This window comes from Martes martes (genome assembly GCF_963455335.1).
Source record: "Martes martes genome assembly, chromosome: 13".
In the NCBI taxonomy this organism is placed as follows: domain Eukaryota; kingdom Metazoa; phylum Chordata; class Mammalia; order Carnivora; family Mustelidae; genus Martes; species Martes martes.
In genome coordinates, this window is record NC_137901.1 from 86,269,361 (window position 1) to 86,294,231 (window position 24,871).

General features: G+C 45.6%; 1 protein-coding gene across 1 annotated transcript; it reads right to left on the reverse strand.

The window, feature by feature from the left end:
- Positions 1-1,447: 1,447 nt before the first annotated feature.
- On the reverse strand, positions 1,448-24,418 carry VPS33A (VPS33A core subunit of CORVET and HOPS complexes). The gene is made up of 13 exons (XM_080821340.1): positions 24,264-24,418; positions 22,046-22,111; positions 21,467-21,594; positions 20,396-20,582; positions 13,095-13,211; positions 11,973-12,147; positions 10,926-11,119; positions 9,046-9,172; positions 8,133-8,200; positions 7,441-7,578; positions 4,807-4,944; positions 2,788-2,956; positions 1,448-1,777 (listed from the first exon to the last, which is right to left on the reverse strand). Exons 1-13 carry the CDS (start codon positions 24,363-24,365, stop codon positions 1,596-1,598), a joined length of 1,791 nt encoding a protein of 596 aa, XP_080677466.1. The 5' UTR covers positions 24,366-24,418; the 3' UTR covers positions 1,448-1,595.
- Between the last annotated feature and the right edge of the window lie 453 nt (positions 24,419-24,871).

Sequence of the window (24,871 nt, forward strand, 5' to 3'; positions counted from 1 at the left end):
ATTGAGGGACAAGGTGGATTTCGTTCTCTAAGGCGGCTGAGGCTGACAACAGCTGGGGCTGGAAGGTATAAAACAAATCTCCCTGGGATAAGGAGTATTTGAAAAAGGATTTTCTATAACAGACCTGGTTTTTTTTAAAGACCCTTTTCCAAATACTGAATGTCAAGGCCAAGTGGAATGCATGAGAAGGAGATCTTTTAAATAGGACCTCTTCTACTCCTCATTCTTAAAGAGATCTTTTTTGTAGAATTTCTCTTTCACTCACAGCATGCAATGTGCTACCAGAATTTCACTAACAGAACGAAATGAGCAGAAAACATGTGTGGTTACTGAGAAACAACAGAAGCCACACCTCCCCGGAGGAAGGATGCTGACCTTGATCCCCCAACAAAGGGGAGATTGGGCAAGGGCTATGAAGCCATCCGTTTGGTCCCGTTCTTGGATTTAACTTCCAGATGCTGGGACGGAGAGAGAGGGAGGCAGGAACACACACAGGTTTCCAGCCTCTCCACCAACACCCTGTCCCTCGGTCCCACAGGCTAACCATCCCCTGCGGGAACAGCTGCGACTGCTGGACTCCAAGGCCATGGACGAGCTGCACCAGAGGAGGCAGAGGTCACCGGACCAGGGCCTGCAGCGGAGCTGTATGTTTCCGAGCAAAACAGACGCAAGAGGCTGAGTGTGGAGAAGTACGTGCGCCAGCTACCGTGCAGGCGGCGTCACCAAATGCCTAAGAAGCAGCAGTCGCTGCTACTCACGGGGACCAGCTGGTGCTGGGGCCCACAGTGGATGGGGAAGAAAACTGACACCTCGGAGGAGGCATCCACCACGGCAACACCGGGAACAACACGCGTGCTCACAAAGGGTCTGAATAGCATCTAAGAAAATTCTCAGGCAGCTGCTCCCCATCCTCACGTTCTTCGACGTAAAAAGCCCTTGATGAGTATGAGACCCACAGAAACCTAGCTGGTCAGACAGATGACGAACTTTGATTTGGAGAAGGAAGTCCCTCCACGCCTCTTGCTTTATAGGGGCAGAAGACTCAAAAGCAGAAGGAATCAACACTTGCCTTAGTGATCACCTAAGACAGGGGCTGACAACGACCGGACAGAATGTGGCCTAAGCTGCAGGACAAAGAGATCTCAACTCAGTGACAGGGCCAACTCCTGCTCCATAGTGCCCCGGGCCTGACGTGCCTTCCAGAAATTTCTATTAGGGGTGAGACGTTCTATTTTTCATTTTCAGCCCAGTCTCCACCTTCCTATGTTAAGAACGACCTCATTTGCGCAGCTGTATGAGATTATCTCTCCCCACCGTCCTTAATACATTTGCAGGGTCTCTAAGGAAGACCCCGAGCTTAGAACATTAACAACTGGTGTTTCTGGGAGCCAGGTGGATTCTCTTCTCTTTTTTCTTCAAGAAATTAGAAACACGAAAGAGAAGCAGAAAGGAGAAACCAGTGTAATTGAAGAAGCCGGGCCCCGAAGTAAATTCTGTATTCTCCTGTCATTCTTGCGTGGGGTTTCACTTCCGTTTGGCGGCTTCTCCAAAGGAGCAGTTTATTCTGTAGTTCACTCAAGTCGACTCTGATCACCCTAGAAGGGTTTTTCCATTAGAGACTCTATCCAGCTGGCCCCGTTCATTAGCTTCGTGGTGGCAATGACGTATTCCGTACCTCCATCTTCCAGCTGGGACAGAAATCGCAGGGCAGCGATTTCGGCAAAGGTTACTCCCCCGAGGAAAAATATCAGAGTGACTCGGTTTTCCCCTGGTTGACCTGAAAGGGCAACATTTCAGAATTAAGAATTATTATTATGGGTGCTTCTCCTCCCACGTCTTAAAAAAACTGCATGGTGGGTGCCTGGGCAGCTCAGTGGGCTAAGCATCTGCCTTCGGCTCAGGTCATGATCCTGGGGTCCTGAGATTGAGCCCCAGGTCGGGCTCCCTGCTCAGCAGGAAGCCTGCTTCTCCCTCTCCCAGTTCCCCTGCTTGTGTTCCCTCTCTCGCTGTCTCTCTCTGTCAAATAAATAAATAAAATCTTAAAAACAAAACAAAACTGCATCATGGGGGTGTCTGGGTACTCAGTCGGTTGGACACCCAACTCCTGGTTTTGGCTCAGGTCATGGGATCGAGCCCCAGAGTTGGGCTCTGTGCTCAGCAGGGACTCTGATTATAGATTCTCTCCCTCTGCCCCTCCTACCGCTTACTCTCTCACGTGTGCTCACTCTAAAAATAAATAAATCTTAAAAAAAAACCCTGCATCACTAGAGGCGCCTGGGTGGCTCAATCGGTTAAGTGTCTGCCTTCCACTCAGATCATGATCTCAGGGTCCTGGGATCGAGCCCTGAGTCGGGTTCTGAGCCCAGCAGGGAATCTGCTTGAGATTCTCTCTCTCCCTCTCTCTCTGCCTCTCCCCCTGCTTGCTCTTCCTCTCTCTCTAAAATAAATAAATCTTTAATTAAAAAAAACAACCAGCATCATATGTAAGAAAAAACAGTTAACTGTGTCCTGGTACGTTCCAAGGTTCCTTTGAAACTCAGGAACACGATTTTGATCTCAATGTTTTTTCTAGCTCCTGAGATCCTCAACTCAGTGGTTGAAAGCTGCTCCTCCTGAGGCAATGCCGGGTTCTAGAGCTTACACTGCACATTAGCAACTAACAAAAGAGGTTACCGGACCCTGAATCCTGCAAATACCTTACAAATGTACTTTACAAAGCAACTGCATAATCCACGAAAACCACACCAGCAGCACGTAATTCTCCATGGAGACTGGCCACAGACTTACGTTTCTTTTGCAGTCCCGTGGGCAAGGGCTGCCGTTCTTCGAAGTGGGGCCCTGGGAGAATTCGGAGAACTTCCTCGATGCTGCGCCAGCCAGGCCGCGAGAGCAGCTGCGCCAGGCGCACGCTGAGAGGGGCATAACCACTGTACACATACGATATGTCCGTGGGATTCTGTGAAATCATGAGAGGGGGGGGAAAGTCTGTAGCTACAGAGACGCAGAGCCACCGAGCGGCGGCCTTTTGGGTAACCCAAAATTCAGTGATTTGGCTTTGCAGGCAGAAACAGAACTGAACTCCGCCACGTCCTGTTCCAGTCCACCCCAGCTCCGGCTGATTCTTAGCTGCCCGAGGTTAGCTTTGAACTTAGATCTTGAAAAAGCCACTCAAAGCATCTCAAGGCACTGATCATGAAATGCTGTTATCTGCTTTGGCAAGAAACTTCTTGGAGGGAAAGCCGGCACTCTCTAGCTGAGTGATGACGTGCATCTCCCTGGAAGCCAGGCATTCTACTTTCGGGCTTTTCTCCGACAGAAGGGCTCGTCCACCGGAAGAGACCAAAGCCCGATGTATTAACCACAACTCCGTGTGTACTAGCAAAAGACTGGGAAGAGCCTGAATTTCTATCAAGAGAAATCTGTTACATCATAAATTAAGGTTTAGCTGCAAAACCACTATGCAGCAATTAAAAAAAAAAAAAAACAAACTTACAAAAAAGAACGAGGTAGATCACAGAAGGATCTTCCAGATGTGGTGTTAAGTGGTGGCTGGGGTGGGTAGGGAGAGGCAGGTCAGAACAGTGAAGAGAGGGGAACTAATACATTGTTATTACGCTGGACAATATAGAAATTAAGAGTATGTATATTCTGCCCCCCAGAGGGAAGATAATCCGATTCTGCCACTTTTAATTATTAGCTTTTGTTGCAGGAGGCACCCTGATTAAGTTCCTATGAAAGTCCGAAAAAGAAAATAATAGGAAGAAATTTAGAAAAACTGTCATCAACAAATGTAAGGCAACGTGCACTCTACTTCAGAGGCCAATGGTATAAATATGCATCATTTGTGTTAAAAGGTCTGTAGAGACACAGAACCTTTCTGGAAGGACAGATAAAAAGCTGATTACAGCAGTTCCTTCTGAGGGAAAACCAGGGTGAGATGTGGAGGGAACCTGACTTTTCAGTTTGCCTTACTTCTGTACGGCCGACATTTTTATCACACGTGCTGGACATTTTCCAGATCCTTCCACCTCCTCCCTCCCCCAACTTGGTGCTCTGTGTCTAGGAGGCGAACCTCTAGGCTCTATGCCACTGTGCTCCCACACCCTCTTTGGGTTGGCCAATGGGAGGCACCAGATGGAACCTGGAGAGTGGCCAGCACAAGGGGTCGGGTCTACAGCCCTGGCTTCCTTCTGCCACACTGCTGGAGGCTGGCTGCGTCTCTCGGCCAGAGGGCTCTCATCCCTCGTCTTGTCAGACGGCCTCTCCACACAGCTCTTCTCTCCAGGTTCTAGAACAGATTCCTGCGGCAGTTCCCTCTCCTTGCCCTCGGGCCCAGGCTGGTACGGAATCCCCACTGCAGGCTTTCACCGGCTCCCACCCTGCCCTCATCTTAAGAAACTCCCCTCAAGCTCCCAGTGTCCGAACATCTTTGGTTCCCTGCTGGCATTCGGGCAGATAGGATACGCGAATGCATTACTTTCTAAAAAACATCAGAAAACTGTGCCAGACGCCTGGGGGGCTCAGTTGTTAAGTGGCTGCCTTCGGCTTAGGTCATGATCCCAGGGTCCTGTGATCAAGCCCCGCATTAGGCTCCCTGCTCGGCGGGGAGCCTGCTTCTCCCTCTCCCTCTGCTTGCTGCTACCCCTGCTTGTGTTCTGTCAATTAGATAAATTTAAAAAAACTTTTTTAAAAAGGGAAACTGTGCCGGAAAGGGCACGGTGAGTGTATAAATCAAGTAGGCTATGTGGCCACGAGAAACCATGAACCAGGAGGTAAACTGAGCTGAAGCGGAGGGGCGTGTCTCACCTGCTCGTTCACGTCATCCATCCAGAGGCGTAGTGTTTTCCGGATGGTTGGGTAATTGTTTCTGCCCCCCGTCTGTGGTTTCAGCAGGCCAACCTTCTCTAGGTTGTACAAGGTCAGTATGTGCTCATAGCCGTACGTCTGCAAAGCGAGCCGTTCGGACGGAAGTCAGATTAGGAAGAGTTTCTGCCACTTTCTAAAAAGAGCACTTTCAACAGACGGATTCCGTTTGTACGCTGGGGCCCATCACCCAAGTCCACGGGCTGTCTACAGGCATGGGGGCCACATGGAGGGTGCGACCTGCCCGCTTGTCACAGTTAACCAGCTCATTGCTTCAAAGACCAATTTAAAGTTTTTCCTTTAAAGTCAGAATTTATTGGGTGCCTGGGTAGCTCAGTTGGTTAAGCAACTGCCTTCGGCTCAGGTCATGATCCTGGAGTCACAGGATCAAGTCCCGCATGGGGCCCTACTCAGCGGGGAGTCTTGCTTCTCCCTCCGACCTTCTCCCCCGTCATGTTCTCTCTCTCTCTCACATAAATAAATAAAATCTTTAAAAATAAAATTAAAAAGTCAGAATCTATTAAAAAAACATTAAGTCAGAATTTATGGACCCAACTTAAGTGAGCATCAAATAAATAATGTTTTATATGGGATATAATTTGATACTTGAAAAAAGAATGAGGCACATCTATATATCCTAATGAGAAAGATCTGGATATATTCTTTTTTTTTTTTTTTAAAGATTTATTTATTTATTTGACAGACAGAGATCACAAGTAGGCAGAGAGGCAGGCAGAGAGAGGAGGAAGCAGGCTCCCTGCTGAGCAGAGAGCCCGATGTGGGGCTCGATCCCAGGACCCTGGGATCATGACCTGAGCCGAAGGCAGAGCCTTTAACCCACTGAGCCACCCAGGCGCCCCTGGATATATTCTTTTTTTAAAAACTAACTTATTTACTTGAGAGAGGGGCTATGTGTGCACACGAGCAGAGGGAGGGGCAGACGGAAAGGGGGAGAGAATGTCAAGCAGACGCCCCGCTGAGCACAGAGCCCCACATCCATCTCATGACCCTGCGATCACAGCCTCAGCTGAAACCCAGAGTCGGGTGCTCAACGGGCAGTACCACCCAGGCGCCCCTGGATATATTCTCAAGGACAAACAATACAGTAACAGAATACTATAGACAAGAGGACTTTCTTTCTGTTTTAAAAAAGATACAGTAAAGGGGCGCCTGGGTGGCTCAGTGGGTTAAGCCTCTGCCTTCGGCTCGGGTCACGATCTCAGGGTCCTGGGATCGAGCCCCGCATCGGGCTCTCTGCTCAGCGGGGAGTCTGCTTCCCACCCCCTCTCTGCCTGCCTTTCTGCCTACTTGTGATCTCTGTCAAATAAATAAATTAAAAATCTTAAAAAAAAATAAAGATACAGTAAATAGTAACAGTAACAGCCAGCATTTACATAACACTTCCGTGTGCGTGTGCGGGGCAGTGTCTGCTCTAAGGGTGTCACACGCACCAACTCCGTGTCTTTGTAGAACCCGACGGGCAGGGTGGTACTACTGTCTCCATCTGACAGAGACGTTTACATAACTTGCCCGAGGTCACACAGCTACTCAGTAACAGAGCCGGACACGGACCCAGCCAGTCTCACCCCAGAGCCGGTGAGTGTGAATATTCTTTGTCCATAAATGCAAACAAGGGAGTCTGGAGGCGCATAACCTAACTGTGGTCCTGTCTGGGGAGGGTGACAGGGGCGAGAGTGGGGCGCGGGGAGGACCATATGTTGCTCCTGGACGCTTCACCTTATTTGAATCTTACAGGATGAGAATGCATGTGTCGCCTGTGTAATTTTTTAAAAGAAAAACCAATATAAAAAAAAATTTGAGCACTTAGTTGTTTTTTATTTTTGAGCACTTAGTTTTAATCATAATGACTTTAACTGTGCATAGTGATAGTAAATAAATACATGAGACATGTCCAAACAGGGGAGAATTTTTAAAATAATGGTGACCTGCCTCTCTGCCTACTTGTGATCTCTGTCAAATAAATACATAAAATCTTTTAAAAAATAAAATAAAATAATGGTGGCCTTTTCCTAATCATGAAGTAAAATGGGCTTAATTTAAGTATGTCTGCTAAGGGATTATATCAGAAAATTTGCAAAGGTGTCCTTTCCTCCATCAAACGCAATCTGGGTAAGAGCAAGGGCACCAGACCCCAGTTCCCTGGGCTTTGGCCCTGGCTCTGCCCCTCGCTAGCCGGATGACCTTGGGCAAGCTACAGAACGATCCTGTGCCTCAGTTTTTTTCATCCATAAAATAGGGTCGATAACAGTATCTAACTCACAGGGCTGTAGTGAGGATTAAACAAATGAATACAGTAAAGCTCTTTCACTAGAGCCTGGCACATAGTAAATGCTCAATAAACATTAGCTGTTATTGTGATGCAAAAACAGTAAACAGTGACCAATACCAAGGACAAACCCCCGCTCTGGGTGTTAAAAAAAATTTAAGACAGTGGAAACATCTGTATACCATCCTGGTTTGGTATACATCCTGTATACCAAAACAGGAGCCTTAAGCAGTATTTTTTTGAGAAGATGTTTCCTCTCTTGGGAAATTAGTCATTTGAAACCTACTGACCTGGAGAATTTCTCTTTTGTAATAATCCAGAACTTTTTGTTTGAGTCCACTGTTGCACACGGACTGGAGACAAACCAGTCTTAACACCTTGATCAGTGGGTGCTTTTGGGCAATACAGTCTTCAATGTAACTATTGACCTGGAAACAAAACACACAGGTATGTATCCCGGCATTCGGTTTGGGGGGGGGGTCTAAGGAACTTGGTATTTATGATTATTTTTCAAAGCGGAGGACATACTCGGGCAATGCAACTGCCCGTCTTGACAAAGCAGCCAGCCTTCTGGGAGGATGTCTGGGGCATGTGTGTGACCGTGAGTAATAGTAATAGGCACTTTCTTGGAAAATAGGAGATTTTCTAGAGAACAGGAAATTTCCAGAAACTGAATGAATTTTAAATGTATTAATAGAGGTGGATATTTAAAGGAATTACATGTTCCCTCAGAAAGCAAGTATCTTCATTTAACTACAACAGGCCTTAAAGATGGCTGGTTTCAGGGGCTGCATAGGTGTGCAGGTGCCTTGCATAGCACAATACTAACTGTCTGTGACATGAAGAAATCTAGACTTTCACATTCTGCACTTGCTCTTAAAAATGCCTTGGCAAGGCATGGGAATCAACACCGTTGCTATTCTAGCTATAATCGTATGTTTGAGAAGTCGCCGATGATTTCTCAGTTGTTTTGTTCACATACCTTATCAGTGTCTACTCCGGACATAAACTCCTGTTCCGCTGTTAGTTTATCAAAGAAGTCTTCAGAAGCTGAAACGTAATGAGTAAATACGCAACTTAGAAATTAAGTAAATGTTGATTTATTTGAGCGGTGCGCTTTCCTACACAGAAGATAATTAAGAAACAAGACATGCAAAAAACAAGCAAGCAAAAGGTTCAAACTGTCATCTGAAAACAATCTTCTAAATCACGGAAAACCCTACGACCTTGTGCTCCTAAATTACAGCGAGATGTAGCTGACCCCTTTGGGGCCCTTAGGACTCAACACAGATCCTAAGAATTTTGCCTCGGTACCAGGGAAAGCCCATCTCCCTAGCAACTCACAATCATCATCAAGTTCAACCCAGTTTTAACTGCTTTCTATTAACATGAAAACAAAGAACCGAAGACTTCATAATACATGGCTCCCATGTTTTGTGAGTAAACTTGTCTTTGGTTTAATATACATCTTCCGAGCGCTTTCAAAATACTCAACGTATGATCTCTCTATCAATTCTGCAGGAAGTTTTCAAGGGAAAAACAAAAAACAAAACCAGAAATGTCACATTGGTCTGATTAAAAAACCCTTAACAAGAGGGAAAATACTAGACAAAAAGGAGTCTCATTATGGTGGCAAACTTACCAAAGAGTTTTTTCCTCTTACTGCTTTTCCAAATATTTTGTTTCAGGATGATATTAATAATGGAAGAAAATGAGCTAACCACAAATGAAACACATTTAACTATGGACATGCGAACACTTAATTTTTAACACTGAGAATGGCAATGTTCACAGAGAGCTGCCTTTCCCAAGGAGGTATCGTGGCGCCTGTGACCCTGGCGTCAGTGCGTACGAAAATCAGCCCCGATGAAAATCATCCCTCCAAGGATACTCACTGGTAACATCCTTGATTAACTCAGCAATCGAGGTGTGGTTTGCAAGTGAGCCCCTTGCTGCCTGCATGTGGGGCAGCTGGGAAACAAACTGCTTGATCTCCCCAACGGTCTTAGCATTGTGCCGCTCCTGAAATGGAGGAAACGGCAGACCCATCAAGCAGGGGAGAGATTTTATTTATTAATTTTTTAAAGACCTTTTTTCCCCAAGATTTTATTTATTTGAGACAGAGTGTGCACACGCACAAGTGGAGTAAGAGGCAGAGGGAGAGGGAGAAGCAGACTCCCCACTGAGCAGGGATCCCGAAGCGGGGCTGGATCCTGGGACTCTAGGACCACGATCTGAGCTGAAGGCAGACGCTCAACTGACTGAGTCACCGAGGTGCCCAGAAGATATTTTATTTTTTTTAGAAGATTTTATTTATTTATTTGACAGAGAGAGATCACAAGTAGGCAGAGAGGCAGGCAGAGAAAGAAAGAGGGGGAAGCAGGCTCCCCGCCGAGCCGAGAGCCCAATGTGGGGCTCAATCCCAGGACCCTGGGATCATGACCTGAGCTGAAGGCAGAGGCTTAACCCACTGAGCCACCCAGGTGCCCCCAAGGTATTTTATTTTTAAGTGCTCTCTTCTGTGTCTTGCTCATGGGATGTATGACTTATATCAATGTGAGAAAAAGAATGCAAATAAATCAGGCCAAACCCAGCTCTGACGTTACAAGAGAAACAGAGATGAGTTCACGGTGCCTGGCTACTGTGTTAGTAGTTCTCAGAGAGTAAGTGTGTGAGGTTTTCTCCTCCTATGCCCGGGCTCCTATTGTGACTGGCATTCGGGGGCATTTGAGTATTTGTGGGGGCACTATTAGGTTACTCACAAACACTTCCGAATCAAAAACAAAAACATTATGTTAAGAGGGAAATGTAAACAGCAAAAAGTATCCTCCATAAAAAGACAAAAAAGATGCATTCTTACCGCTGAATCTCAATCCTGAATATTGTCCACAAACAAAGTAAACCTCGCTTAGTGATGGAATTTTTTTTTTTTTGGCAAAATTTAATCATGTAAACAAAATGTAACTTCAGAAATGTGAAAATCGGGCACCTGGGTGGCTCAGTCATTAAGCTGCTGGGGTCCTGGGATCAAGCCCCGAATCAGGCTCTCTGCTTGGGGGGAAGCTTGCTTCCCTCTCTGTCTCTGCCTGCCTCTCTGCCTACTTGTGATCTCTCTCTATCAAATAAATAAATAAATAAATAAATAAATAAATAATAAATACATAAAAATCCAAAAAAAAATGTGAAAATCAATGAATGAATATAATTCGTCAGAAAGATGAAATCGGTGAAACATTAGTTTTCAAAAATTCTCCCAGTTTACGTTTCCAAAGTCTAAATAGAGTTTATCATGTTACTGCACTTCCTGTTTTGGAAGTGAGCTTACCCAAGAGCAAGCGGCGGTGAGAGGGGGCGGGAGGTGATAATGAGCCGCCTCTCTCATTGTCACCCACTGCCTCTGCTGGGACCTAGCGCTATCTCCCCCCCACCCCTGCGACCACGAGTTCTATTCCGGAGGATCTTTTATTTATAGTACAGCTAGCTTCCTCGTCAGGGAGGTAGGAAATAACAAAAAAGAAAAGGTAAAACAAATATCTATGAGGGGAGGCTGTAAAGTGCAAGCAGTGCTCCGGCCGCCCCACCAGGAAGGAGCAAACGGAACACGTTCTGTCGTGGGTCTGGGAACAGGTCCCAAAAGAAACCCTAGGGAGCCCCGGTTCCTTAGGAGGGAAACGTGCCCCTGCACCGAAGCCCAGAGGCTCTTCCTCCCCTGGGGGGTGGGGGGGCAGTCCAGCCTGCGACCCAGGGCAGCAGCAAGACAGCCAAATGGCCTCACCTCAAACGCTGCAGAGATCACCTTCGCTTTCTTGCTAAGCACGGAGCCCACCGCATTGAAGTTTTTGTCTCGGATCTCGGCATAGAGCTCCTCTGCGGAATTCAGCTGAAGTTTCTTTGCTTCCGTAGGGAGCTCCTTCCCACCATCGCCCTGTTTCTTCGGGGCGAATTTCTCAGGAGGTAATTTCACATAACCTGGGAATGACAGTGGAAGGGAGCAAGGTCCTGTGTGCATTTATCGAAGGAACAGATCAGGTGCCCGGGCACAAAACGGGATTTTCCAACTCAGGAGAGAAGTAAGTCAGCTTCAGGAAACAAATGGCATATAATACTGAGGTTTTTATTTTTCCACAAAGTAGACTTTGATGGCAAAAGAAATGTATCTGGATGATCATTAGGATTATTATTAAACATTTCTAAAATTTAAAATGCTGACAGAAACAAACAAGCCTATGGTGTGGGCCAAAGCCAAACCAACATGTCTCTGACCTTGGACCTAATGATCTGTCACACCTAAACGCTAGCAGGCCTCCCCAATCTTCCATCTGGTGTCCCCAACATCGAGTGTCGGCCTTTCCCAGGATACGTCGCACTGTGATCTCCACGGCAGCACCCCTGCGTTTCTGACTCGGCCTGCCCCTCGCTGTGGCCTCTCTGCCCACCCCTCACCAAATGCAGTGCAAATACGGCCTCTCCAACAAGCTTTCCCAACAACTGCCAGCCCCGAGGGTCCACCTTCTCCAAACTGCAAGGCCATCTGTATCTAACTGAGGGCCACTGTCCATGGGGACAAGCAGAGTCCTGCACACTAAGCATCCAGCCAGCCTTCGTGGGACCGGCAACACCAGTTTTTGCCGGACTTTTGTTTAATCTGGTGTCCGAAAGCCAGAAGTCAGAATTGTATTTTCTCAAATAGCTTCTGATTTATATGAAAGAAAGCATCTCAAAGAAAACCCCCCAAAAACGAAACTCCCGCCCCTCAAAAAATGCCCTTTTGAATATTTTTATCCATTGACCTTTCAGGAAACACAGATGTCACTTTACTTACTGTTCTGGATGCCATAAATTTCATCAATGAGTCCTTCATACGTAAGCTGAGTGGCGAGAGGCGTCAGTAAGTCCACGTTTCGATCGAGCAACAAGAGATTATCAAAAACAGGAAATATTGAATTTTGGCTTCCTGTAAACTCTCTCTTCATCCTGATCATCATATTGGCCACTTGCTGGAAACAAAACATTAGATCAGGTGGGACCTTTCTGGGAAGCAGCAGATTTTAAAATGTAGCTAAAAACAGAAAGACAATCAAAAAAATTTAAAAGGAGGGAAACTGTGGAAGAGTGAGACTGATCAGAAATCAGCAGTTAAAGAAAAGCGTCTGCTGCTGGCCACCCACCCCAAACGTGCGCGCGTGTGGACGGAAGCCACCATTCGGGGAGGCGGGAACTCGTTATTCGCGAGACCCCTGTAAAGCCACCATGAGCGCTGACTCGGTGCCTACTGGGCCTCTGCTCCAAGGGGAAACACGGGGTTAGGGTCCTGTGAGCCTCTGGTCACAACATTTTTATCGACTCATCAATGGGCAAGCTTGTTTCCCGTGTGCCTCTATTTAAAGACACTATTTCCTACAGATTGTTGAGTCACCAACAATGAACTCAGAGCCAACAGCAGCATTGCTCAGGCCTGCAGGAAGCTGAGCCAACATGGCATCCTGCTCTTGGTAAGGCCCACCACGGCACCGCAACCCTCCTGAGCGGGGGGACACAGGCAGTGCCGTACGACCACCCTTGGGGCCCTATGAAACAGGGAAATCACCAACAGAAAGCACAAAAATGCAAAAAACATGGTGTTAAGTAGTGCATGACACTACATAATGGCCAAAAAGGACACTTATTTATAGCCCAAGAGCCGAAACAAGAGGGCAAGCACTGCTTTGGCAAGGACATCAGCTGGGAACGTGCACAGCGGGCCGCTCAAATTTTTTGCCACTCTTGACGTGGCCGCAAAACACTGCGAATATCAATTTGGGGTTACATGTACATTTCAGCAATTAGGTGAATTCAGAAATAAATAGGATTGGCTGTACTTGTTTGTAAATAGCTTCTCATCTCTCCCTTTTTGGGTACCAGGGCGCCCCTTCCTTCAACTGCAGAAACATGTACCACTTCTTACCCTGGCGCACTCTCCTTTCCCAAAGATCTGGGGGATTGTCCCATACAGAGCCTGCAGGGTCATCAGCCCCTTGGCTGCGTGGTAGAGGCTCGTCTGGTCACTCTCCAGGTAGCACTCCTGCGGGGAGAAAGGGTGGTTACTGTTAGGCCCCCGTCACTGGGCACGTGCTGGGTGCCTGCCTCTGTCTGGCCCTGGGACTTCCCCCTTATTTCCCACTTTGCCTGGAAAGCTGGGGATGCAAGACGATCTTGGTCTTGTCAAGCTGCTATCTGGCGGTCGAGAACACGAGGCCAACAGCTGTGCTACTGGGATGTAGCTACGGAAGCAACTGGCAGAGCCTTCTGGAAGGAGAGTGTTCACCAAGCACACCAATCCTTCTTACTTATCGACTCTCAAGTAAACTGATTAACAAAGATGGACAATGAGGATGGAAGGGCATTCTGGGAAGGCCACATGCTAATCCCCACAAAGGCACACATTCTTTGACCCCCAAAGTGCCAGAGGACCGCACAACAGAACACTCAGCAGTTCTGACAAACGTGAGATCTCACATACACTGACAAAAAACATAGCTGAACAATCTTTCGAGTATGAACCCATTTTCAGAAAATACATTTTACTTTATAAGATACATGAGGTACATTTTGTCAAGGCCAACAAAATACACACAAAGCCAGTTGGGAAGTGAGAGGGGAAATGCTCAGTTCTAACACTGACTCAGGTCGCCTTGATCTGAGCCCCTCTGTGCCACTTCCTAGCTGCTTCCTCGGCCGGTCAGATAACCTCTGTGTGCCTCAATTTACTCACCTGTAGAAGGGAGTACATTCTATATAGTGTGAGGAGTAAATGAAGAAAATGCATGTAAAACATTAAATCCCAGCACTTGAAACATACAGCAAGTGCTTAATAAATGTTAGCTTTTATTATTTGTAATTGTTTGGCTGTTTTTCATAATCCTCATCTGCTCCCAAGTCAAAAGGTACATGAGGGGCCTGGGTGGCTCAGTCAGTTAAGTGTCCGACTCCGGATTTTGGCTCAGGTCAGGATCTCAGGGTCGTGAGATCAAGTCCCACGTCGGGCTCTGTGCTGGGTGTGGAGCCTGCTTAATTAAGATTCTCTCTCTCCCCCTCTCCCTCTGCCCTTCCCCCCTCCAAAAGAAATAATAAGTCAAAATGGTACGTTGCACCAGACACCTGCCCTCCACCCACCCACCCAATGTGTCTAGTCTAATGCCAGAGGGATTAGGGAAGATGGAGAGGAGCACTCGGGCACTCCGCCCCTGGGAGGAAGGAGGGCTGTCCCCTGAAGACACTGTGAGGAGTGAGGAGTGTCTGGTCACCAATGGAAGCACTTCCTTCCAAACAGGAAGGTGAAGAAAAAAAAAAAAAAGAATGTCTGAAGACACACTTTGTGGCAAAATTACTTAAAACCCCTGACAGGAGCAGAAGTAAGACAAAAATTCAAGAAAAAAAGTATTAGGGAACATCTCTCAAAATAGTATTAATATTATTATTTTTTAAAGATTTTATGTATTTATTTGAGAGAGAGCACGAGTGAGTGAGGGGGAGGGCAGAGGAAGAGGGAAAGCAGACTCCCCGCTGAGCAGGAAACCTGACATGGGGCCCGATCCCAGGACCCCCAAGATCACTACCTGAGCCGAAGGCAGACAGACGCTTAGCCAACTGAGCCACCAAGATGCTCCTTTAAGACTCTATTTTTTTTTTAAATTTATTTGACAGATAGAGATCACAAGTAGGCAGAGAGGAGGAAGCAGGCTCCCCGCTGAGCAGAGAGCCCGATGCGGGGCTCAATCCCAGGACCCTGAGATCATGACCCCAGCCGAAGACAGAGGCTCTAACCCACTGAGCCACCCAGGCGCCACCTCTAAGACTCTATTTTTAAGTAATCTCTATACCCAGCATGGGGCTCAAAGCCACAATCCTGAGATCAAGAGTTGTGTGCTCTACAGACCAAGCCAGCGAGGTGCCCAGCACTCAAATAATTTTAAATTTAAAAAGTTGTATTACTACAGACATTCTTTTTTTTTTTTTTTAACATTTACTTATTTTTATTTTAGAGAGAAAGCAAGTGAGCGAGCATGGGAGTAGGGGCGGAGGGAGAGGGAGCATCTCTAGCAGACTGCCCCCCCACTCCAGAGCACTGAGCCTGATGTGGACCTTGATCTCATGACCCTAAAATCACGACCTGAGCCGAAATCAAGAGTTGGATGCCCAACCGAAGTACCCACCCAGGCTCCCCAGACATTCCTTTTATAAGGCTATCTTTCAAAAATGATTTAAAAGTTAAAAACAGATATTAATCTTGAATTTTTTGCGCTAACATAAGCGTTGGTGGGGTGATTATTTGTGTTAATATCCCAACGCTATTGTGCACTTGTGGCATTTTAAGCCAGGAGGACATTTTGGGAGGGACAGATGCTAATATTGTTAACATTTAAATATACATACTTTTTGACCGTCAAATCCCACACGCCCGCATGATAGAACAGCCCACAGTTTCTATAAAGGAGACAGGTTTATATACACTGATTTTTATGTATACGCATGAAGGCCCTGACACATTAAACACTTACCGAGCATTCAACGGGGTGAACTTTGATTCCCATATTTTTATACAGAACAATGATGGAGAAGATCCTAAGCACATTCCCACAGCACAGAAAGATCTACCTGTGCCTTCTGATGCCAAAACCCACTGAATTATACTCATTGTTTAAAATCACAAAAATATGTAAAGTTACGTCAACTCCATCGGAAACTGGGGTTGAATTTTGCATTAGGGGAATTCTCAGCTTTACCATCCAGGCAAAATCTTTTGATTTCTAAACAGAATCTGAAGTGAACGTACAAAACCAAGAGCTTGAAATTCCCAGTAGAAAATAATTGTCCTTTTTTTTTTTTTTTTTTTTTGCAAATTTTCAGAAAAACAAACAGGAAATCTCTCCTCTGGACGGGGCTTGTCATGCTGGGACAAGTCTACCTCAGCTGCTAGCAATTCGCATTAATTACAGAGATGTGAATTAATGACACGTGGGTAGGCCATTACAGCTACGCAAGAAACAGATGGGAGCAAAATGGTGATTCCAGTCCAGGTGATGGGTATAAGGGTGTTCCTGTCAAACTCCCAACTTTTGTTGAAAATTTCACATTTTGCATTTAAAACGTTGGAGGAGGGGTGCCTGGGTGGCTCAGTGGGTTAAAGCCTCTGCCTTTGGCTCAGGTCATGATCTCAGGGTCCTGGGATCGAGCCCCGCATCGGGCTCTCTGCTCAGTGGGGAGCCTGCTTCCCCCTTTCTCTGTGCCTGCCTCGCTGCCTACTTGTGATCTCTGTCTGTCAAATAAATAAATAAAATATTTTAAGACGTTGGAGGGGAGAGAGGGAATCTGTAACATCTTTAGATGAGATTCCGCGTATGAGCAAACCAGTAGGGAACATGGCAGAAAAAGAGCCAAGAAGTTCTCTTGGTTATTCAAATTAGTCAGTGGTGCCACTGAGCTCCACTGGCTCAAGTGAACTCTTTTAAGGCAGTGACCATGGTCAACAACATTCTGGGGGAGAAAAAGTTTCAAATAATTTTTCTGTACAAGACCAGAGGTTCTCAAAAAGTTCTAGTCTCCAGACCAGCAGCATCACAAACCCGTGAATCAAGGAAGGAAAGAGGGACACATGTGAGTGCACTGAAAAACACGAACGGCAAAAATACCATAAGCAAAGTTCAAAGACAAATGTCAAAGGAGAGTAAAGAACTGTCTACAGTTATGGGTCCCACATGCACCATGACCTATGAATAGGGTTATTCACTGCCTCCGACAACACATAAGAAACGCCAACATGTCCTTCAGAAGCGGACTGGTTTAATAATTCATGGTAGCTCCAAACAACGCAATGCTATGCAGTTTCAAACAAAAATCAGGGGTGCCTGGGTGGCTCAGTGGGTTAAGGCCTCTGCCTTCGGTTCAGGTCATGATCTCAGGGTCCTGGGATCGAGCCCCGCATCGGGCTCTCTGCTCAGCGGGGAGCCTGCTTCCCCCTCTCTCTCTCTGCCTGCCTCTCTGCCTACTTGTGATCTCTCTCTCTGTCAAATAAATAAAATCTTAAAAACAAAAAAAGGGGCGCTTCAGTGGCTCAGTCGGTTAAGCATCTGCCTTTGGCTCAGGTCATGATTCCAGGGTCCTGGGATCGAGCCCCACGTCAGGTCCCCTGCCCAGCGGGGAGTTTGCTTCCCCCTCTCGCTCTGCCTGTTGCTCTGCCTGCTTGGGCTCTCTCTGTCGAATAAATAAAATCTTAAAAAAAAAATTTAGGGGCGCCTGGATGGCTCAGTGGGTTAAGCCTCTGCCTTCGGCTCAGGTCATGATTTCACGGTCTTGGGATCGAGCCCCACATCAGGCTCTCTGCTCAGCAGGGAGCCTGCCTCCCTCTCTCTCTCTCTGCCTCTCTGCCTACTTGTGACCTGTCAAATAAATAAATAAAATCTTTTTTAAAAATTTAAAAAAAACACAAAAAACAAAAATTCAGAAGCATTTTCATATATGATAGAAAATGACCTTGATGTATGTTATTAAGACAACAAAGCAAGATGCCAAACTTACATAGTATATACTACCATTTGTATAATGTATAAAGGGAGAGTATTTTATATATACTATGAGCTGTGGCTATATAAAGCATCTCTGGAAAACAAAAAAAGAATTAATAATAGTGATTGCTTCTGGGAGGGAACTGGCAGTTTGAGCACTGAGAGGCTGACTTGTTGCTCTGTATCCTTTCTTACTCAAAGAATTTATCATTGCACAGGATGTTTCCAAAACACTTTCAAGTCATTTTATTAAAGATAAAGTAATATTCTTATGAGAGAAAGTATTTTTTTAAATAAAGATGGTAAATAAAACAAGTACATAAAATTACATTTGCAAGACAACTCTCTGTTCTGGAGAACAAAGGCGTGCACATTTGCTACAAGCACACGCAGAAAATAAGCAGCGGAGAAAACCAGGGCTGGAACAACTGGCTATCCACCAGGAAAAAAAATTAAGTGAGCCTCTACCTCACACCACACAAATACACAATTCAAGCTAGATTAAAGCCCTGACCTTTTTTTTTCCCCCGGAAAAGCAAAACTTCTAAGACTTTCGAAGGAAGATAAAAGATTTCCTATGTCTTCAGGATGGAGAAAGATGAGTAATACTCAAAAAGCAAAAACTAAAAGAATAAAAGTGATATGTTTAGCTACTTTAACTTGGAAGACTCCTACCTCTCAGTGTCAAAGCTTACTACAAAGCCAAGTAATGGAGAGAGTATGGTACTGCCCTAAGGACAGGCATAGTGATTAATGGAATACAACTGGGACATCAGAAATAAACACTTAGATTTATGGACAACTGATTTTCAACACCAAGGGCACCAAGACAATTTAATGAGGAAAGTTCAGTCTTCCAGCGAGCAGTGCTGAACAAATGGACAGCTACATGCACACAGAGAAGTTGGATCCCCAACTCACATCAGATAAAAGGGAACTTAAAGTAGCTCGAAGACCTAATGTAGGACTGAAACCATAAAACTCTTTGAAGAAAACATAGGGATCAATCTGTTACTCTGGCTTAGGCAATGGTTTCTTAGATGGGACACTGAAAGCAAAAGCATCAAAAGGGAAAAACAGATAAACTGAACTTCAAAATGAAAAATTTGGGGTTGAAAAAATTTTTTTGTATTGGGAGAGAACGCTTTTACCAAATGAAAAAAACTCACAGAATGGAAGAAAATACTTGCAAATTGTGAAACCAATAAAGAACTTGCATCCAGAACATTCCAGAATTCTTACAACTCTTCTAATGAGAAGATAAGCTATTCTGCTTTAAAAAAAATGCACCACGGATCAGAATAGACATTTCTTTTTTTTTTTTTTAAGATTTTATTTATTTATTTGACAGAGAGAGAATCACAAGTAGAGAGGCAGGTAGAGAGAGAGGGGGATCCCAGAGGGCTCGATCCCAGGACCCTGAGATCAAGACCTGAGCTGAAGGCAGAGGCTTAACCCACTGAGCCACCCAGGCACCCCAGAATAGACATTTCTTTAAAGGAAGACATACAAATGGCCAAGCAGCTCATGAGAAGGTGATCAACATCACTAGTCCCTGTGGAAACGCACATCAAAACCACAGTGAGATAATGCGTCACATTCTCCAGGATGACAAACTTCAAAAAGACAGACAATAATGTGCTGGTGAGAATTTAAGATTGGAACCCTTATCTCTCTCTGGTTCGAGGAGAAAATGGGTGAGGACAGACCTTTACCGTATGATCCTGTGATTCCACTTCTAGGTATATGTAAGGGAAATGAACACACATGTATTAATGTTAATGAAAACCCGTATTAATGTTGGCAGCATCATGATCGCCTACAGATGAAAAATCACCACCTGTCCCCTCCAGATGAACTATAAACAAAATGGGGGAGGGCATTACCACGGAACACCGTTTGGCAATAAAAGGGAAGGAAGGACTGATACCTGCCACAACGTGGACGAGCCTCGAGAACATGATGCTACGAGGCCAGACACAAAAGGCCGAAGGTTGTATGATTTCATTGATAAGAAAGCTCCGGAATAGGCAAATCCACACAGATGGCAATGGACTATTGATTGCCAGTAGCTGGGGGCGGCGGGGGGTGGGGGTGGGGAGGAGTGACTGCTAAAGGGCAGAGGATTTCTTTCTGGGATGATAAAAATGGTCCACAGTGAGACGGCGGCGATGGGTGCACAATTCCGTGAATACCCTGGAAACTGGTGCACCTCACACTTTAAAAGGGTAAATTTTACGGCATGTGAATTAGGTCTCAATAAAGCTATTACTAAAAAAAAAAATAAAGCAAAGCACTTTATAATGGGAAATGTCTACGTGATAAAAGATTTTATAAGTAAAAGTTAAAAAAAAGATATTAAAAGGAAAAAATAATATAAGTAAAAGTATAAGTAAAAAAAATTATAAAAAAGACGCAAAAACCACAGATTGGGAGAACATACTTGCAGCTTCTGTAACCCACAGTGATCCGTGAACAAAATATATAAAGAATTCCTTAAAAAGAAAAAAAAGGGCAACAAAAATGAACCAGCTGAAGATCTCCGAAGAGGAAAAAATCTTAAATGTCAATAAACACATGGAAAGAAGGTCAGCTTCACGGAAGTCACAGAAATGCAGATGAAAACAGGATCGCTGACGCTGTCATGCTTATAAATAAGACAAAAATTGAAGTTTGCCATTGAAAGGGAGAATGTCGTACTTACTTTGAACGCCCCTTCCGATTCCATGGATAAGAGATCCCCGTCAAATGGAATGAGGTCAAGGCTGTACTCATCCCGATGAATAAAGGATCCCAGAACACCCAGATCCTTCAACCGCTGTTCGCACAGTAAACTACGTCGCGGCACAAACAAAATGTGGAAATCTCTTGTTGGACCGCGTCTGTCTTCACTGCAAATGAAGTAACGCTGGTTAGCTTACGAGCAGCCACAAGTCATAGGCTATTTCACTTATTTGACTCCCAGAGCCTTACCACTGCCTTGGCACACAGCAGGCGCTAAATAAATGCTGGTTGGATACACACACACATACTGACTTTCAGATTCACACTGTTATACAGTTGCCCCTTTGCTCTCTCTTTCCCTCGCGGGAAAGAGGCACTGATTCACAGCCAGTGTTTCGTGATGCATTTTCTAACTTTCTCTTAAACTTTTTGTGGGGCTTTAAAGCTCTCAGGTTTATTGAAACAGGATATCCGTGTCTTACTGAAAACAAATGATTCTTTAACCCCACCAACGCAGTGACACAGTCTTACAGGAAATGAAAGATCAATCTTGACTCCCAGGTCTAGTCTCCTTGACAGTGGACTTCCCAAAATAGCCCATATGCTTTTAAGATCTTAAGGGCCACATCGATCAACTGTACCACAGAGTGCAGATGGGGCTGACTTCCTCTAAAGATTGGATGCTGTATTAAATTTTAATCAGCTCGTACTTACTTTGCTTATGAAAGTCAAGCACATTATACTGAGTGTATTGAAAAATAACCATCTGAGGTTTTGGTTTTGCAATCAGAGTCCTTTCTATTGGTATAGGTCCCTGTTTTAGCTGTCCAGAAAATGGGGTTATATGTTGATCCCCTTCTCCAACTGTTTGAACAACTTCACCAGTATCCCATTTGCCTGCCCTCTTGGGTTCTTTTGCGCCTGCCCTGTTCTCTAAATGGCCACCTTTCCCCGAAGTGACAAGAAGAGGAACTTCAGTAAGAGGCTCAGTACGTTAAAACCATGAGAAGGACCAACAGCTTTTGGACCAAACATAAGCTGTGAGAGATACCTGAGCACATTTTCAGCGATTATATCCATCAGTTCTAGCCTGGGTCTGACAAAAAAAATAATATTCTTGACATCAGCTGCTGGCAAACGACTTCCTTTAAGAGTGAACATTTTTTCCACTTCATGTTCCTAGGAAAACACACACACAAAAGGTTAACAAAAACCCTGAACTTTACCTGTCACATCCAGACTAAGACATCAGTAACAATCCCAGCTGAATGACATTACTTGATTAGCAAAATTTAGTTTCCCCAAATCCAGATATATATAAAGGACAAAGTTTCAGGATTAAGTCACTGCTACTGCACCTGAATTCAAATGACTCTCACTCGAGAAACCATCAGTGACACTAGGTAATGGTCACTTACTATAAGGCTAGTATTTTCCCTAGAATTAGGATCAGTATAAAATCACTGGCCAATGGACCACTGTATGACGAATGTTAGACATGTATTAGTATCAGTGTCTATAAGGGCCAAAGAGTTTTGCCAGCCAATTACTCAGGAGAAAATGTAAAATCCTATTATTGCTAAAGTTTAGAATTATTAATCCCTGAACAAAACCCAAATAACTCATTTACCTTCAGTAGTGAATATTGTGCAATCAGGCCAAATGGTCCCGTGAGGTACTCGTCCCAAACTATTGCCTGTAGGATGGAAGGGACACTCTCGTTATAGTTAATATCAGGAATTTGAACAAAACAAAAAAAAAACCAGCAGTCATACGTAGTAGGAATATTTGCTTCAAACTATGAATTAACAAAAATTTTAATTGGCTCTAACCACATTCATATCTTACAGGTCTAAAGAAAAACCAGCCCTGGACAAGTGATGCTACTGCTGGGTTTTTGTTTGATTTGTTTTGTTTTGTTTAAAGATTTATTTATTAGAGAGAGAGAAAGACAGAGAGTGAGTGTGCAGGGAGAGGGAGGGGCAGAGGGAGAAGGAAAGAGAGAATCTCAAGCAGACTCCCCTGAGTGCAGAGCCCAACTTGGGGCCCAACACGGAGCCGGACCCCATGACCCTGAGATCACGACCTGAGCCAGTATCAGGAGTTGGGAGTCTTAACAGACTGAGCCACAGAAGGGCCGCAGTAACGCTACTGTTGTCATGGGGAAGTTAAGACTTAATCACTGTTCCTCAACAGAAAGAAGGAACTATAGTTTGTTGTGTATCTGTGTCATGGTATTAATTATTAGACTGAACGAGATGGAAACTGCTAATGGCAACAGTTCAACCTAGTATTTTCTATGGAAATGTCGTATAATCAAATTATATAAAATTAAAACCTCGGATATAGGTATTATAAATCTTACTTTGACAGAAAAGTTTTAAAAGGTTTGGGAAGTTTAAGTAACATGTCCAGGGTCACATAGGGACCTTGGACCTTACCTATAGCATAGGCGGACCAACCTAGAACTCAGTGACCCACAAATCATTGCTCTGGGCCCCTATGAGCCTTTCTACTACTAATCCCCAGAGTCATTTCTTCCTCCCCCCACTTTTTTTAAAAAAATAGAGGGTACATACCAGGTGGGTGGGGGGACAGAGGAAGAGGAAGAGAGAATCTTTTTTTTTTTTTTAAGATTTTATTTATTTATTTGACAGACAGGGATCATAAGTAGGCAGAGAGGCAGGCAGAGAGAAACAGAGAGGGAAGCAGGCTCCCTGCTGAGCCAAGAGCCCGATTTGGGGCTCAATCCCAGAACCCTGGGATCATGACCTGAGCCGAAGGCAGAGGCTTTAACCCACTGAGCCACCCAGGTGCCCCAGGAAGAGAGAATCTTAAGCAGGCTCCACATTGGGCTGGTTCTCACAACCCTGAGATCATGACCTAAGCCGAAATCAAGAGCCTGATGCTTAACGACTGAGCTACCCAGAAGCCCCGTTCTTCTGTTTTTTAACTGAAATTTTTACTGAGATAAGTATAGATTAACATTTACTTGTAAGAAATAATACAGAGAGCCCTTGTATGCTCTGCCCAGTTTCCCCCAATGGTAACATTTTGCAAAACCGGAGTACAATATTATATCCAGGATACTGACACTGATCCAACCCATGATTTTATTCAGATTTCAGTATCATTTCGTGAGCTTGAACTGGGCACCTAGGACTTAGCCTGCTTTTTTTTTCTCTCAATGATTCCCCAGTTTTCCTCTTCTTTTCGGAGTTGTATTACCAATTACTTAAGGAGGCCTGATAAATCCTAAGGGGAGTAGAGAAAGGTGACACCACTTAGAAGAAATCCTATCAAGTCCCTGATTTACAATTTCTCATTCAGCTGTAAGCTGGGTGGTGGTAAACGTCTAACAGGAGAAACAATCCTCAGAATGGTCACGGTAAAACCTCAAATAACTATAATTTATTTCATAATCCGTGTGAGCAGCAGGTTTTAAGACACTGGTGCTTCGGAGACTTTGGATGGTTCGATATACAACGACACGCTGTAATGCATGGACACTGGACCGTCTATGTCCTTGGGCCGCGCCCGCCCCACGCGTCCTGATCTCAGGAGCACCAGACCTGCTGGACCTCTGGCCATGAAGGACACCTGACACAACTGTTTCAGGTGGCCGAGATACCACAGTGGCTTACTGCGTTGCAACAAAACAGCCGACTCCGAGCTGTGTGCCTCCGGACCCACCAGTAGGCCCCTCTCCCCGCCTCACCAGTCCCGCCTGTTCCCCTCCTCGGAAGCCCCCGCGACCTCATACACCTGCAGCTCAGGCGGTCAGGAACCAGATTAGGCCGGGCCGGACTCGCGGCTGGAGAGCACTGTCGCTGCCTCCCGTCCCTCACCTTGCTTCCCGCGCACTTGTCCAGGAACTCGCGCAGCTCGCGACGCACCGCCTCGCGCAGCACGTTCAGGTTCACACGGCCGTAGGACAGGTGCGCCGCCATCTTGCCCCACCGCCCCTTTCCCCGGCGAGGCCCCACGGACACGGTCACGTGACCGTACTGCCACGTGACCGGGGCGGCTGACAGCGAGCAAACCCGGAAACTGAATTGGGTCTGCGTCTGCTGTCTTTCCTGGCCCTAGCGCCTGCAGCTTCTTCTACGGCGTCGGTTCCGACACTCCCCAAGACCGCCCCCCAGCCCCATCCGGACTCTGCCTCAGTCCAGGAGTCGTTGGGCGCTGGGAATTGAGTTGAGAGGCGGGGCCGGCCCCCTACTCGTTCTTCTTTTTTTTTTTTTTTTTAAAGATTTATTTATTTATTTGTCAGAGAGAGTGAGCACAGGCAGACAGAGAGACAGGCAGAGGCAGAGGGAGAAGCAGGCTCCCTGCTGAGCAAGGAGCCCGATGTGGGACTCGATCCCAGGACGCCGAGATCATGACCTGAGCCGAAGGCAGCCGCTTAACCAACTGAGCCACCCAGGCGTCCCTCTACTCGTTCTTCTTAACAGCA

Excerpts from the sequence above, each read along its gene's own strand:
- VPS33A (XM_080821340.1), bottom strand. The coding sequence starts at position 24,365 with ATGGCGGCGCACCTGTCCTACGGCCGTGTGAACCTGAACGTGCTGCGC. Across the intron at positions 13,212-20,395 it reads AATCGGAAGGGGCGTTCAAA|GAGTGCTACCTGGAGAGTGA; the intron begins GTAAGTACGACA and ends TTCTCCCCGCAG. Across the intron at positions 8,201-9,045 it reads GTTAATCAAGGATGTTACCA|CTTCTGAAGACTTCTTTGAT; the intron begins GTGAGTATCCTT and ends ATTACGTTTCAG.